The sequence below is a fragment of the Mirounga leonina genome, unplaced genomic scaffold (genome assembly GCF_011800145.1).
Source record: "Mirounga leonina isolate KUSES-001 unplaced genomic scaffold, KU_Mleo_1.0 Mir_94, whole genome shotgun sequence".
Taxonomy (NCBI): domain Eukaryota; kingdom Metazoa; phylum Chordata; class Mammalia; order Carnivora; family Phocidae; genus Mirounga; species Mirounga leonina.
In genome coordinates, this window is record NW_023270855.1 from 19,888,354 (window position 1) to 19,902,216 (window position 13,863).

At 38.0% G+C, this 13,863-nt stretch overlaps 1 protein-coding gene across 2 annotated transcripts in view; it reads left to right on the forward strand.

Moving 5' to 3' along the window:
- Positions 1-13,863, forward strand: part of SHQ1 (SHQ1, H/ACA ribonucleoprotein assembly factor) — a 97,076-nt gene that overhangs the window by 26,236 nt on the left and 56,977 nt on the right. For both annotated transcript variants that reach the window (XM_034998213.1, XM_034998212.1), the window contains 3 exons: positions 6,606-6,760; positions 8,552-8,605; positions 11,087-11,210. In XM_034998213.1, coding sequence (XP_034854104.1) covers positions 6,606-6,760; positions 8,552-8,605; positions 11,087-11,210 — 333 coding nt within the window. The remainder of the gene's footprint in view (positions 1-6,605; positions 6,761-8,551; positions 8,606-11,086; positions 11,211-13,863) is intronic.

The window sequence follows — 13,863 nt, forward strand, 5'->3', positions numbered from 1 at the left end:
ACCAGATTACAATATGGGAGAAAGGGAATCAGCGAAGAAATAAACCTTGAAGTCCTCAGCCTACTCAGGGAGCATGCTACTGTTGGATTTTCCCCTCCACTTCCTCTTTGTTCTGTGCCTCCCAGGTCTCCTTCCTTTCTGTGTCACGCCGTTTGGATGTTTCTCTTTTGTGCTCCCTCATCAGCCGTTGCCAGGCAGATAGAACAGGGCAGGTGAGGGCTTCCCTTTGATTCATCCTCGTCATAAAATAGTAAGCTAGATTGTTTCGAATTCCAGATAAGGCTTCGATGGTGAACTTCGCTCCCTGTCTCTGCCTCAGTTGTGATTCCTGTCATTTTCATTGTAGCCCTGAGTTATAACATGGAGACTTTTATTAACATCTTCAGTAATGATCCCAGTCTTCCTCCCCCGAAGGCTTGTAAATGGAAGTGTTAAAACGCTGTGCTCCCCGTGAGCTCTGGTTTCATGAGGACGGACTTACCACATTTCCCATGTTGTCTTTCAGCGGTTAATCTCAGCCCAAGAATCTTGGCACATGGTTGCTTGCTGTGACACCACATAACATTTTTAGTCCGTGAACTTCCTAGCAGGGACATCCTGTTTGGCACCCGTGAGGCCGTCAGTGTTTGTAGAGCTGTCAGTGTCAGCTTTGAAAGTTGTAGCCCTGCAGGGCTACCCATTTAGGCGAAAGGTTTGAATGCAACACATTTTCTTCTGGTTCCCTTGATCGGTTTCCAGAAAGTATACAATACAATCGACAGATTAGCATTCCTCTGAGAGGAGCCAGATCAGAGACTGTTTAATTGTTGACCCATAGAAGACAGAGATATTTGGGAGGGGGATTAAGAGAGAAGGAATGATTTAAAAGTAACAAAACTAGAAAATGTTCTAAGTGAAGTAAGAAGGTCACTTCCCATTTTGATGGGAGCCCCTTTGCAGTCGTCAGACATATTGATTGGGGTTTTTAATGTTGGGAGGTGGTCCTGGGCCATTTGCATCATGCTTCCCCAATTGCATTCATTTCTTCCCCAAATGAATTGAGCTTTCAGCTGCCTTTGTTTGACTGTAGATTATTTATAGAAGTATAATTAACCGAAATGTTGTGAACTATATAGCAGAGCTGCTTTGTAGTGTAGCGAAGTCATACAAATGCTTGACAAATGTTACTCATGGTGGCAATCATCCAACTATTGTTGGCACTGCATCTGTACTTCTTCCCATTGCTGCTGCTTGGTTAGACCTGATTGTGTGCAAACCTCCCCAAGTTCCCCTTTGGCTGATACGATTTACAGCTCCAATAAAAAAAGGCCTTGGGGAGCTCAGACTTTTGGTTTCTCTAGTGATTTCCTATTTTCTTGATATTGTTATTTATCATCTCTGGTTTCTTTGCTTGAATTTCAGAATTTATATCTGTGTATTTATCAATGAACTTTTTAGGCCAAAATGGGACTTGAAAACACTCAGAGAAAGGTGGTATGTTTTAAGGAAAGGCTAGGGGCACCTAGCTCCAAGAATTCAGAAGAGGAATTCCAGTAGGCTTTTCTTACAGATACAGTCCCCGACGGTGACCTGTAATATGGGAAAGCCCTTACTTGTGGGTGGTGGAACATGAGAACCTGTAGTTCCCAGGTCAGCCTTTACAAATTATTCAGCATATATACAGATGTGATTACTTAAGAATGAAGGAGTGAACATTTAGATGAGTTAATGTGTTATTAAGTGGTTCTGGGCATGCTTACCTTCTGATTTAGAATTATCTGGAAGCAGAAGTCCTTATTAGTCAACTAGGATAAAGGCTTTTCTCAAGTGTGATAATATCATCATGAACACCTGGCACTTTCTTATTAGCTAAAGTAATGAACATCTCAAAAACGACACCTTGGGGAATATTGTCTCAAACCTTATGAAATACTAGGGGACTTAAAATACTTTGTTAGGTGTTCTTTCTTCGGCAGTGAGTATGTGCCTTCTTAAATTTTCCTTACATCAGATTGCTTTAATTGAATGGAGAGCTTCTATTTAAATTAAAGGATCTTCATATGAGCCCTTTAATGGGACATTCAATACCTATTTTATCTGTCTTAATTAATTTTGTTTGCAAATATCAGTCTTTAAAAAAGGCTTTACCGGTCACCTACCTGCATTAAGTTTGAAAGTATCCACATTTCTGGGACATCTGGGTGGCTCAGTCGGTTGTGTCCTAACTCTTGATTTCGGCTCAGGTCATGATCTCACGGTCCTGAGATGGAGCCCGGCATCGGCCTCTGTGCTGGGCATGGAGCCTGCCTGAAATTCTCTCTCTCCCTCTCTCCCTCCCCACTTCCTCCCTCTCCCCCTCCCCACTTTCTCCCTCTCAAAAAAAAAAAAAAAAGTACATACACATTTCTTTATGGCCAGCAAATTAAGTAAATGCATTCTCATAGTTATTTGTCACTTATGTAAGCAACACTTGTGCAAATTTATTTCCTTTATCTTCTTAAACTTTTTAATCATAAGATTTCTAACATCATTGAAAAAATGATTACATATATATATTTCAAGACCTGTGTTTTTGCATTAAGTAAATTTTAATGAGTTAAAGGAGTATTGCTTCTAGTAATTTCCAATAACTGTATTTAAGATTCTTTCCCCCAGAGGATAGACTGTAAAACTGCTGGAAGGAAGCCTTTAAACAAAAAGAAGCCATGTTAAGGGGAAGGCTCCTAAGAGAGGACTGAAGTGGGTTAGGGAAGTCTGTGAGAAGGGGCCAGCATGTGTCAGTAATCATATTCTGTCTCTTCTGGCTTTTACCCAGTTGTGAGGAGCAGAAGGGCAGTTTTTGTTGAGCAGAGATAGAAAGGGATGGGGTAGCTAGCTATCGAGAGGGTGATCTGGGAATATTAAAAAGGCAATTTAGGGGCGCCTGGTTGGCTCCATTGGTAGAGTGTGTGATTCTTGATCCCAGGGTTATGAGTTTGAGCCCCACGTTGGGCGTGGAGCCTACTTAAAATTAAAAAAAAAAAAAAAGGCGATTTAATAATTTTTGGACTCCTAAAAGTTAGCATCACAGCCAGCCAGGTGTCTTTGGTTAGTCCTCCTCCCCTGAGAGGCTTCTTGAGTTGGAGCTGGGCATAGGAGTGCTCAGGTAGTGACTGCCCTAGAGACTACCTTTTCTTTTCCTTCTTTGCCACTGGGTGTAGTCATGTGACTAAGTCCTGGGTGATGGGAAATGAGTGGAAGTGCTATGTGCGCTGGATCAGGTCTTTAGAAAGAAGGTGATTGCCATCTTACTCTGCTTTCCCATTGCTTAGAAAATGGTAAAAACCTGGAGCAGCTTTCTTAGATGCATAGATGGAAGTCATATGATGGGATACTGATGCTTCACCAGTCCTGGATCATTCACTCAGAATAACGTGGGAGAGAAATATCTATCTTATATAAGTCACTGTATTTTGGGTTCTTTTTGGTTAGCAGTTTAGCCTGTCCTTACCTAAATATAATGGGCAATTCTAAACCCTGGAGAAAGAGCCTTTTAAAGTTATTTTGGGATTAGGTTGATAGGAAGCCCTGGAACTGGAAGCTGGATGCTCCTCTTTATCAGGCTTAAAAACTTTTTAAGTGAATTTGAAGGTGATTGTCTGATAGGGCATGGAAGGAAAATTAAGGATTACTTTTCAAAATAAGAGATTAATAAAATTTTTATTTGGAAGTAACTTAAAAATACTGGATGGTTGAGTTTCTGTAGAAGTCACTCGAAGACAAGTAGTAGGCCATGTTTTACTTATACTAGCTAGGAACTGAGTACATGTATGTACTTATCTGTTAACTCTTTCTGTAAATCTTGCTTTAAGACAAGATGTATTTTACTTCGTATGTATGGTAACCGATAATGTTCGTTTTAATGTGAGAAAATAGATACTTGTTGGCTTGCCTGTATTGTAGACATCAAAGGTAACTTAGAAGGAACTTCAGTCTTACACTTGCTTACCTTACCAGTGTAGACATAACTTTTTTTTTTTTTTTTTATCATTAGCGTTTATTCAGTACTTTAATTTTTTGGTCTGGGTAGCCAAACATTGGTCAGGATGGTATGTGAAAAGAAATAGATTTTCTCTCTCCTCTCGGTAACTTACTGGAGATGGGGAAAAATGTATTTACAAGTCACAAAAGCTGAAAATGCTTGGAAGTAATTTTTAGCAAGAAAAGCAGCACATCTATTTCATAAAGTTGGTGGTTCAGTACAGTGAGAAAAGATGGATTACTGACCAGACTGTGGTGGCACAATTAACTATTCATCTGGAATTAGCCGAAATCTTAAAACATGAAAAAGTAACTTTCAGATGGATTAAAGACTTATATTTTAAAAAGGAAACCGTAAATCTTAAATGAGAGGGGCACCTGGGTGGCTCAGTTGGTTAAGTGTCTGTCTTCAGCTCAGGTCATGATCTCGGTCCTGGGATCGAGCCCACATCAGACTCCTTGCTCAGTGGGGAGTCTGCTTTTCTCTCGCCCTTTGCCACTCTCCCTGCTCTTGTGCATGTGCCCACTCTTTCTCTTTGTCCCTCTCTCAAGTAAATAAAAAAAAAAACCACACACAAAAAGAAAAGCTGAGAGGCTTCGTGTACAATTTAGGGGTTGGGGAAATCTTATCAAAGGCTGTAAATTCATAATCTGTTTTTTTAAAAAAGATGCACATATTTGGCTACACAAAAAATAAATAATTCATTGGCAAAAGATCCCACAGACAAAGTCAATGGGGATGTTGTAGATTTGGAGATATGACAAGGTGTCTTTCTATAACTGTGAGTTCTTAAAAATTGAACAAGACAAGCCATCCAATAGAAAAAAATGGGCAAAACACATTTAAATGGTTCATTCACAGGTTGCCAACAAACCTATAAAGTAATGCTCAAAGTTTAGCATTTAGAAAAATACTAGCTGCAGTAACAGTGATCTATCATTGTATTAGATTTCTCTTGCTGTATAACAAATTACCACAAATTAGAAACTGTTCTAATTTGACTCAGTTTCCATGGCTCAGGACTCGGGCTTACTTAGCTGGGTCTTTGCTCAGGATCTTATCTGGCTGTAGATAAATTTGGCTATTCTTCTCTTTTCTTTTTTAGTATGTTTTGGTAGCTAAGTTCTTTTCTGGAGCTCACAGTCTTTTTCCAGGCTCACATGATAGCTGGCAGAATTCAATTCCTGCGGCTGTTGAACTGAGGTCCCCATGTCTTTGCTGACTGTCAGCCGGGGGCCACTGTCTGATCTCAGAGCCCCCCACAGCTTGCTGCCACACAGCCCTCTTACAACATGGCATCATATTTCTTTAAAACCAGCGATGAGTCTCTGGGTCCAGTCTAATCTTACTGGGACATAATCATGGTAGTGACTGTCCCATCACCATTACCATATTCTTTTGGATAGAAGCAAGTCACAGGTTCTGCCCACATTCAAATGATGTGATTCAGTGGGTCTCATCTTAGAATTCTTTCTACCACAGTCACTTCCTATCTGTTAAACTGGAAACGAGTAGGAGAAGCTCTTAAATTTATAGCTGGGTGTGAGGGATGTGTGTAGGAAAGAGAACTTGTGTCCGTGACCGTTAAAAAGAAGGAGAGTTGTACCCTCTAAATGAAGTATTTTTTTAAAACAGATGCACTTTTTAACCCAGTGAATCTACTCTTGGGAATCTATTTTGTAGAAATAAAGCTTCAGTATCCAAGGACATGGGGTAAGGACATTTATGCAGCATTATTAACAGTGCAGAAAACTGGAAGCATAGTGGATGCCCATCAGTAGGGGGAGTGGTTGGATAGAGCATACTACGCCATGGAATATTCTACTCCTTTACAAAAATTAGCTAAGTACCAATTGACTTGGAGAGATTTGCCAGAGATCCTGAGTAAGGTAGGCTAGATGGAGAAAAATGATCTAATTCCTTGGCAGGGGTTGGGGTGGGTGAGGTCTAAATTCCCTTGTATATGTTTGTGTGTCTGTATAACATTATATGATAATAGAAATAGGAAATGATATATACTAGATTTTTAATGTGGGGAAGGCTGTCAATGAAGATGGAGAAACGGTGACAAGCCAAAGAAGAAAAGACACACTGTTGTCTTTTCTCAAGTTAAATATGTGTGATGTAACACTTTGTTTCTGTGTATAAAGAATATCAGTATACTTTGCCCTTACATTGACTATTATATGGGAATATTCTTATTTCTTTGTGTAGAACTTTCAAAGTGGATAATGAATATCTACAGAGTGCTTTACTTGGCTATTATGTTTTCTGTTCTTGAACTCTCTTATCTTTATTTTAAAGTTAGTAGCTCCAGCATTTAGATGCCTTGAATACAGGACAGTGTAGCAAAAAAGGGGCATCTTGGAAATAAGAGATATTGTTTAGACATTTCTCCTTTATTTAGCTCTACTAGGGTTTGAGCAGATGCACAGCCCTTAGTAAAACTGTGAAGTCTAGTTTAAAAGTTCTTTCTATATTCAGAATTAAATAACTCCTATTTCGGTTTCTATAATCGAAGTTCTAATTTTGACAAATCCTCCACACTGGGGGTTTTACAAAACTGAATGGAACGTTTAATTTTTAAATGCATTTTTTTCCGTAGTGTCTTTTTCTGAAGAAGAGAAATACCAGCTACGAAAATTTGTCAATAAATCTTACCTACTGGACAAGAGAGCTCATCGCCAAGTGTACTACAGTTTGATTGATATCCTTCTGGCGTATTGCTATGAAACTCGTGTCACTGAAGGAGAGAAGAATGTAAGTGCCTGTATGTCTCTGCATGTTGGCATAAGTGACCAGACTAAATAAACTGTAAGACATCACTCCTCCTGTCGAGAGTAAGAGCTGTTGTGATTAGTTATTCAGGGGGTGCTCCTGGCAGAGCTGCACATGTGTGTCGGTGGGGAGTACCAACGTGAACGCATAATGCTTGCTTGATTTTTTTTCTTCTCTCTGGGCGTCAGTGTTTACCAAGTAGTGGAGCGAGGCAATAAAGCTGAGGGTAGAGAAAGGTTATCCTGAGCTCTCATTTCTTTAGGAGATGAGTTGGCCAAAGAAGAGAGCTGTTTCCACTTGACATTGACAAGAGGTAAACTTTACCATTCCCATTTATTTCCTCTGTCCAAGCTGTCCATTAGCAGATGCAAGCTTTTTACAGAGAAAGGGACTCTGAGCATTTATCCGTAGGTGTCCCTTAATTTATACAGTAGGTATGCTTCTGAAAAAATTATATGTAAATCACATTTTTAAAAACTTGAGTCATATCTTTTTTTGCTATTGAAAGAAATCCTGTAAAAGTAAAGCCTTTTATAAAGTACATTATTTCTTAAATGATCTTTTTTTAATAATATAAAATTTGTTGTATCTCTTCTTAGCCCACATTTGATTTTGTAAATGAAGAGCTAAGCTTCTTTCTTACCTATATCAGTGATCGTATATTTAAAAAAGGCTACAAAGCCAAAAAAAGTCTTTCCAGTTAATGTGCCCCTGCAGCTGTTTATAATTGTACTTGCTCAAGGGTTATTTTCCAGCTGAGTATATGCTTTCCTTTTTTATAAATTGCACAGATAATTCATATCAGTATAAAAGGAAAAATACACATATGAAGAAAATAATTAAAACTTCCTGTAATCTCAGCCAATCAGAAATAGCTAGTGTTATGAGGAGATACATCTCTTCCAGTCTTTCATTGTGTACTTGTGTGTATGTGTATTTAAATTGGGTCGTGATGTATATTATTTAATCTGCTTTTCTCAACATCGTAGCATTAGCATAGTATTAGGATTATTATTTGGTATGTGCCAAATTTTCTGTTTTATGATTCTGAAAATTTCAAAGGTGACTCTTGAGATTTACATTTGACTCTAAAATGAATATTAACGAGTGTATCGGGTATAATATAGCTGGAGATGGTTTTTGTTTCCACTCATCTTTTAAGGATACCATAATTGGAGAAAATATTTTCTTTGACAAAGAAAGTACTTCACATTATTGCTTAAGGAGATGAGTGAGGGTGTTTAGTTATGCTCGATAAAATTTACCATTTTTGATTCTTCGCATATTTGACATCATGAAGTCTTGCAACTTCAAGACCTCTAGAATGTACTTATTCTCTCACAAGCATTTTCTGAAAGGCCAAATTCTTGAGCAGCTTTTTAAGTGCCCCAGTCAGCACTTCAACATTATCTTTGAGTCCTTTGGCAGATTATTCACAGAATGTTTGGGAAGTAACTTAGTTGAGAAGGGACAGAAATTGAGGAAGCATTGCTTTGCTTTAATTTTTAGTTTCAAAGCCCCTGCTTATTTGCTCTTATGTTCTGCTACTCTTATCAGTGGAAGAGCTTTACTTTGTGAAATCCCAAGGAAAGTAGGCAGAAACTTGCCTTTGATAGCTTCTGCAAAGCAATTATTTTTCCTCAGTCATGATGCTTCTTAGTTCTATATGTCAATGCTACTGAGATACTAGTTGAATAAATGGGTATATTTGCTTTATTTTGGAATGACTTTACCTCTAAAATGACAATACTCTTTTCTCCAAAACAAATAAAGGTCGAATCTGCATGGAATATTAGAAAACTGAGTCCCACACTGTGCTGGTTTGAGGTATGATTTTCAGTTCCAATTTTTTAGATTTTGTTTAAAAAGTGATGTTTCTGTTGCCATTCATTTTGGGTAATTCAAGTAATTACTTGACTTTTTAAAAGTGGAAACTTTGTTATACAAGTGTTTTTTCCATCTTTTTAATAAAATTTTGATTGCATTTGTAACTCTTCTGCTAATCATAGTATACGAATGAAGCTAGGTAGGGTGTTGTGGAATTTGGGAGAAGGAGAACACACTTTGGAGGAAGAACCACACATGGTCTGTTGGGGGAGCAGGTAGGGTGGAGTTAGAGCCTGTTTGTAAGTTGGCATATATTGGGGCTCAGAGCTCAAAGTTGGGCAGCAAACCTAGGTGATAATTCTGCTAGCTGCCATTTCCTGACCATCAAGAACCGTGTTAAGCCTTTTATATATATTACCTCCCCTGTTCCTTCCAGTAAGTCTGTGAGAGAAGTATTATTGCTATTTTACAGATGAGGAAACTCAGATTATATAGTTTAAATAACTTATCTTAGGTCCTACAATTAGTATGGTCAGAGCTGATAACCCTTCTAGTATAGTAATCATTGTTTTTATATCTGTTTCATAGAAAATAGTTGTGTAAGTCTTATCAAAGGATGCTATTTTAAAATATACTAGCTCTGAACAAATTGTTGAACATCACAACAGTAATTAGAAACTTGAAGAATGTGTCATTTTAGGGGCATCTGGCTGGCTCATTTGGTGGGGCATATGACTCCTGATCTTGCGGTCATCTCTTCAAGCTCCATGGTGGATGTAGAGATTACCTTAAAAAAGGGGGGGGGGGTGGCGCCTGGGTGGCTCAGTTGTTAAGCGTCTGTCTTCGGCTCAGGTCATGATCCCAGGGTCCTGGGATCGAGCCCCACATCGGGCTCCCTGCTCATCGGGAAGCCTGCTTCTCCCACTCCCACTCCCCCTGCTTGTGTTCCCTCTCTCGCTGTGTCTCTCTGTCAAATAAATAAATAAAATCTTTAAAAAAAAAAAGAGAAAGAAAGAAAAGCTAGCATTAAAAAAAAAAGTGTCAATTTAAATAGCTGATAATTGTATCATTAATTTAGTCAACTAGGTTTTTGGGTTTTTTTCCCAGTTTAAATCCTAAATACAGTAAGGTTAAGTTTTAAATCAGAGTTGTTTTCATGGCATCACTTTGTTCAAACAATAGATGTGAACAGGAATTGAGATATTCAGCTTTGTCAGAGAATTTTGCTACTCCAAAGAATGTTCCGTGAACCAGCATCCTGGGCTGGGAGCTTGTTAGAAAGACAGAATCTCAGTCCAGACCCACTGAAGCAGAAACTGTAGCAAGGTCTCCAGGGATTCATATGCATATTAAAGATGGAGAATCACTGTTCTCTAGACTTCACTTGGGTTCTCCTTATTGCCATGATCAGCATATAATGGAGAAACTGGTTTTTGTAATGATTGCGTTGGTTACTTAGTTTGAAAACAAAGTAGTTGGTGACTAAATAATTTCATAGTTCAAATTATTAAAATCTACATGAGTAAGTTCACCTATTTATGATTTTAATTTGAAATTTTTATTGTTTTTGAGATAACTTTAGAATCGCCAGAGATGTTAAGAGCTATGTGAAACTTTTAAAAGTATTTAGTTTTTGGTAGAGGTTTTAGAAAGTTTATAATTCTATTTTTAGATAGAAGCTGTTCTTTGTCAGATACTCGATATTCTTAATCAGATCTCTCATTCATTAAGGATTAATACACATGGAAATTATTCTGCTCCCTTAGTTTTACTTGTTATATTTTAAGTTTTATATATGGGTTACATTTTTAATACAGTTTTAACCAAAATCCAATTAAAAAACAATTTTGCGCAAAACTGCCTTTGTCTAGCAGTGTAAGTTTTGAATTGCTGATGGTTTCTGTTTGATACTTTTCAAGATAAAACACTTTTTTTTCAAGAAATAACTTTTCTCTTTGGTAAGTGAAAGCAAATTACTGAAGTAAATACCATGTATTTACCATGTATTACTCACGCCCAAAGGACTAAAAAAAGAAGAAGAAGAGGGAGACTGTGAACACACTTCACTGACAAGTTCCACATCTTTCATCTACACTATCTTGAATGGTCCTAAAGCACAAAAACATGAAACATATATCATTTAACAATGTCTTTTATGTGCATCTGCATTTTGTTAGTGCCATGTGTTTTAGATTCATATTTGTAATTCTTAAAAGACTTTTTAAAAGTTTCCTGCTGCATATGTGATTTTTAAGGAGCATTTGTGATATCTTGATAAAGTATGAGAAATGACAAAGACGTCAATTAAGTATTTTATTGTAAGGTATATAAAAAGAATCTCATTTCATGGTTTTGTATTTCTTGCGTGGCTTCATGATGATCCAAGCTTAGAGTTTTTAATTGAGAGTAGTTTCATATTTTGTTGTGTCCTTTTGCTTATGTAATATGGAAATGATTACTTATTTAAACTCTACTTCACAGACTTGGACTAATGTTCATGAAATCCTGGTGTCTTTTGGAAGACGAGTTTTGTGCTACCCACTTTATCGCCACTTCAAGTTGGTGATGAAAGCCTACAGAGACACTATAAAGATATTGCAACTAGGTAAGATATTCTTGTGCTTGCAGATTTGAGAGTGGAAAAGTTACTAGTCTGTGAGGATGTCGTGATTTTTGCTTTTCTGTGCATAAATGAGTAATGAAAATCATCAAATGCAATCACTTCTCCCCCCAGGTATATAAAGTAATAGTTCTTCTCTGTAGGTAGATAGTCACACAGTGAGGTGTGGTACTCTTTCCAGAGAGATGCTGGAAGGATCAGTAGAGAAGATAGACAACTGTATTCCAAACCATTTTGTATGATAGTGGATCGCATCATTCAGTATTGGAGGCCTGCAGTTTTCTGGGCACTATGCTAGGATTGTGGGTGTAATAATAAATAATAAGATATATTCCCTGTTTCTGTGCAGTTTACTGTTTTCCCGGGGGACTGTTGACAAGTAAGCAATTCCATTGTAGAGTGAAAGGTGCTCTGCCAGGGGACGAAGTGATCCCTGGGTAGGGGGCACAGAACCTGGACTTGGGAGGTCAGGAAAGACTTTCCAAAGAAAAGCACAGCTACTCTGAGGACTTTTGACTATTGCCAAATCTAACCTGAAAAGACAAAGATTAACTAGTTTTAAGGATGTGGAACATTCTGAGCTCTGAACCAAATTCCAGAGTGACTATCACAGCGTCATTGGATTAAGTATATAATTTCCAAGGTAATGACTTTGAAGGTAATAGCATCGTAGTTCTGGCACATTTATTTAGAAGTAGCTTTCCATCCTTTATGGTCATTTCTTATATTCTTTCCTGGGAGTCTCGTCATTCCTTTGTCCTTAGATAAAGGTACTTCTGGGGCTTAGTTTCCAGACTTTAGGATAAGAAGGGGAAGTAAGGAAGCTCTTCCCTTTACCACCCAGGTAACATCATTGGCTTAAAAGGAAGAATCCCATCTCTAATGTTTTGTCCCTCCTAGAGGTGTACACTTATGTTTTTCTTTGACTTCTGTGTAACCCGTTGCCTTCTTTTTTTTTTTTTTTAAGATTTTATTTAGTTATTTGAGAGAGAGAGAATGAGAGACAGAGAGCACGAGAGGGAAGAGGGCAGAGGGAGAAGCAGACCCCCTGCTGAGCAGGGAGCCCGATGTGGGACACGATCCCGGGACTCCAGGATCATGACCTGAGCCGAAGGCAGTCGCTTAACCAACGGAGCCACCCAGGCGCCCAACCCGTTGCCTTCTTCTCCTGGGGGGAAAAATCATGTTTGAAGTAGATTCTTTTAAGGTAGATAATAATTCTAATTCTAAAAATGAATTATAGTTAAATGAAAGATACCTTTTTATCAATCCACTTGGATTAGGGTAGCTGTATTTTATTTTGAAGGATTGTTGTTCATAAGATTGTAGAGCTACTACCTTTGAAAAATCGATCTTTCTTAACTTTTTGGTGGGAAAGAAACTGCTTTGTTTTTTTCTCATGTTATTTCTTCCTTGCCTTCTAAGATATTTCTTGAATCCCAAAAGATTACCGTGAAAAATCAACCTACTATAAATGACTGGTTGTTGAACTTGAGTTACATGCCGTCATAATTTCTTACTTAAGTCACGTTAGATGATCTGCGCATTATTCACAGATTTAAGCAGTGAGAATGAGTTTGCGATTATCCTGTTACATCATGGTTTCCAGATGGAAAACTGGCAAAACCCCCGTGTCTCTGTGTGTGTGTGTGTTTGTGTGTTTGTGTATGTGTGCATGCACACACACACACAGTTGCTACTTTCTACTCTGGGAAGTAATCTGGTTCTCTGTATTTTTATTTGAAAAGTAATCAGTTCTGTGATTGCATAACCAGAAATAAATTTGATTGTGTTGACTTACATGGTAATCAATTACTCAAACGGTTTTTGTAGGTGAGAACTGACATTGAGACTTAACTTTTCATCATTATCAATCTGACAAGAAATAGTCTTATCAGTTGTGTCTTGAGAGCCCCAGCAAACCTTAGGTAACACACTGGATGTGTGTCTGCTGAAAATGAATCTGAAGCCTCTGTTAACTGTACACAGCATCTTCTGTGGCTAATTTAGGTCATGGTTAGTTAGTGCTGAAACAGAGCTGGGTTGTCTAGAATACACGCCATAAGCTGTGGGGAAGAGGGTTGTAACCTATGTTTGTACATGTGGATGGCACAAGGATGTCATTATTGCCATTGAAGAATCTCATTTGTTTGGATACTCTAACTGACGCGGGGTAGCTCTTCTGGGGCATTTACTATTTTCCAAGAATGAATTTGTGCTTGCTTATAATTCAAGATGCAATCACAGCGATCACACTTTTTATTAGAAAGGTCAGTTTAGTGTTTCCATTTTTTGAAAGTAACGAATAACTCTCCCCCTTAAGAAATATTGATCTTAACTGGAATGAGCTTTCAAAACCAGCGTAGCAAGGCTTCAGAATCTATAGAATATCTCATTATAGTGGGTTGACTAAGATGTAAGTTTTTATTTTATTTTAAGATTTGAATTTTTAAAAGAACCATGAATTAGCTTTTCCTGACTTCACAGTAGCCTTCACAAGAATTCTTTACTGGGCCTTGAGCTAGTCTCAGTGTTGTGTTTCTTCTCCCACCCCCTAAAGACTGTGTACGTTCATTTCTTGCTGTTGCTACGTGTCTAATCCAAATTCCTTTAAGGGCAGAAAACCTGCTTTGCCCCT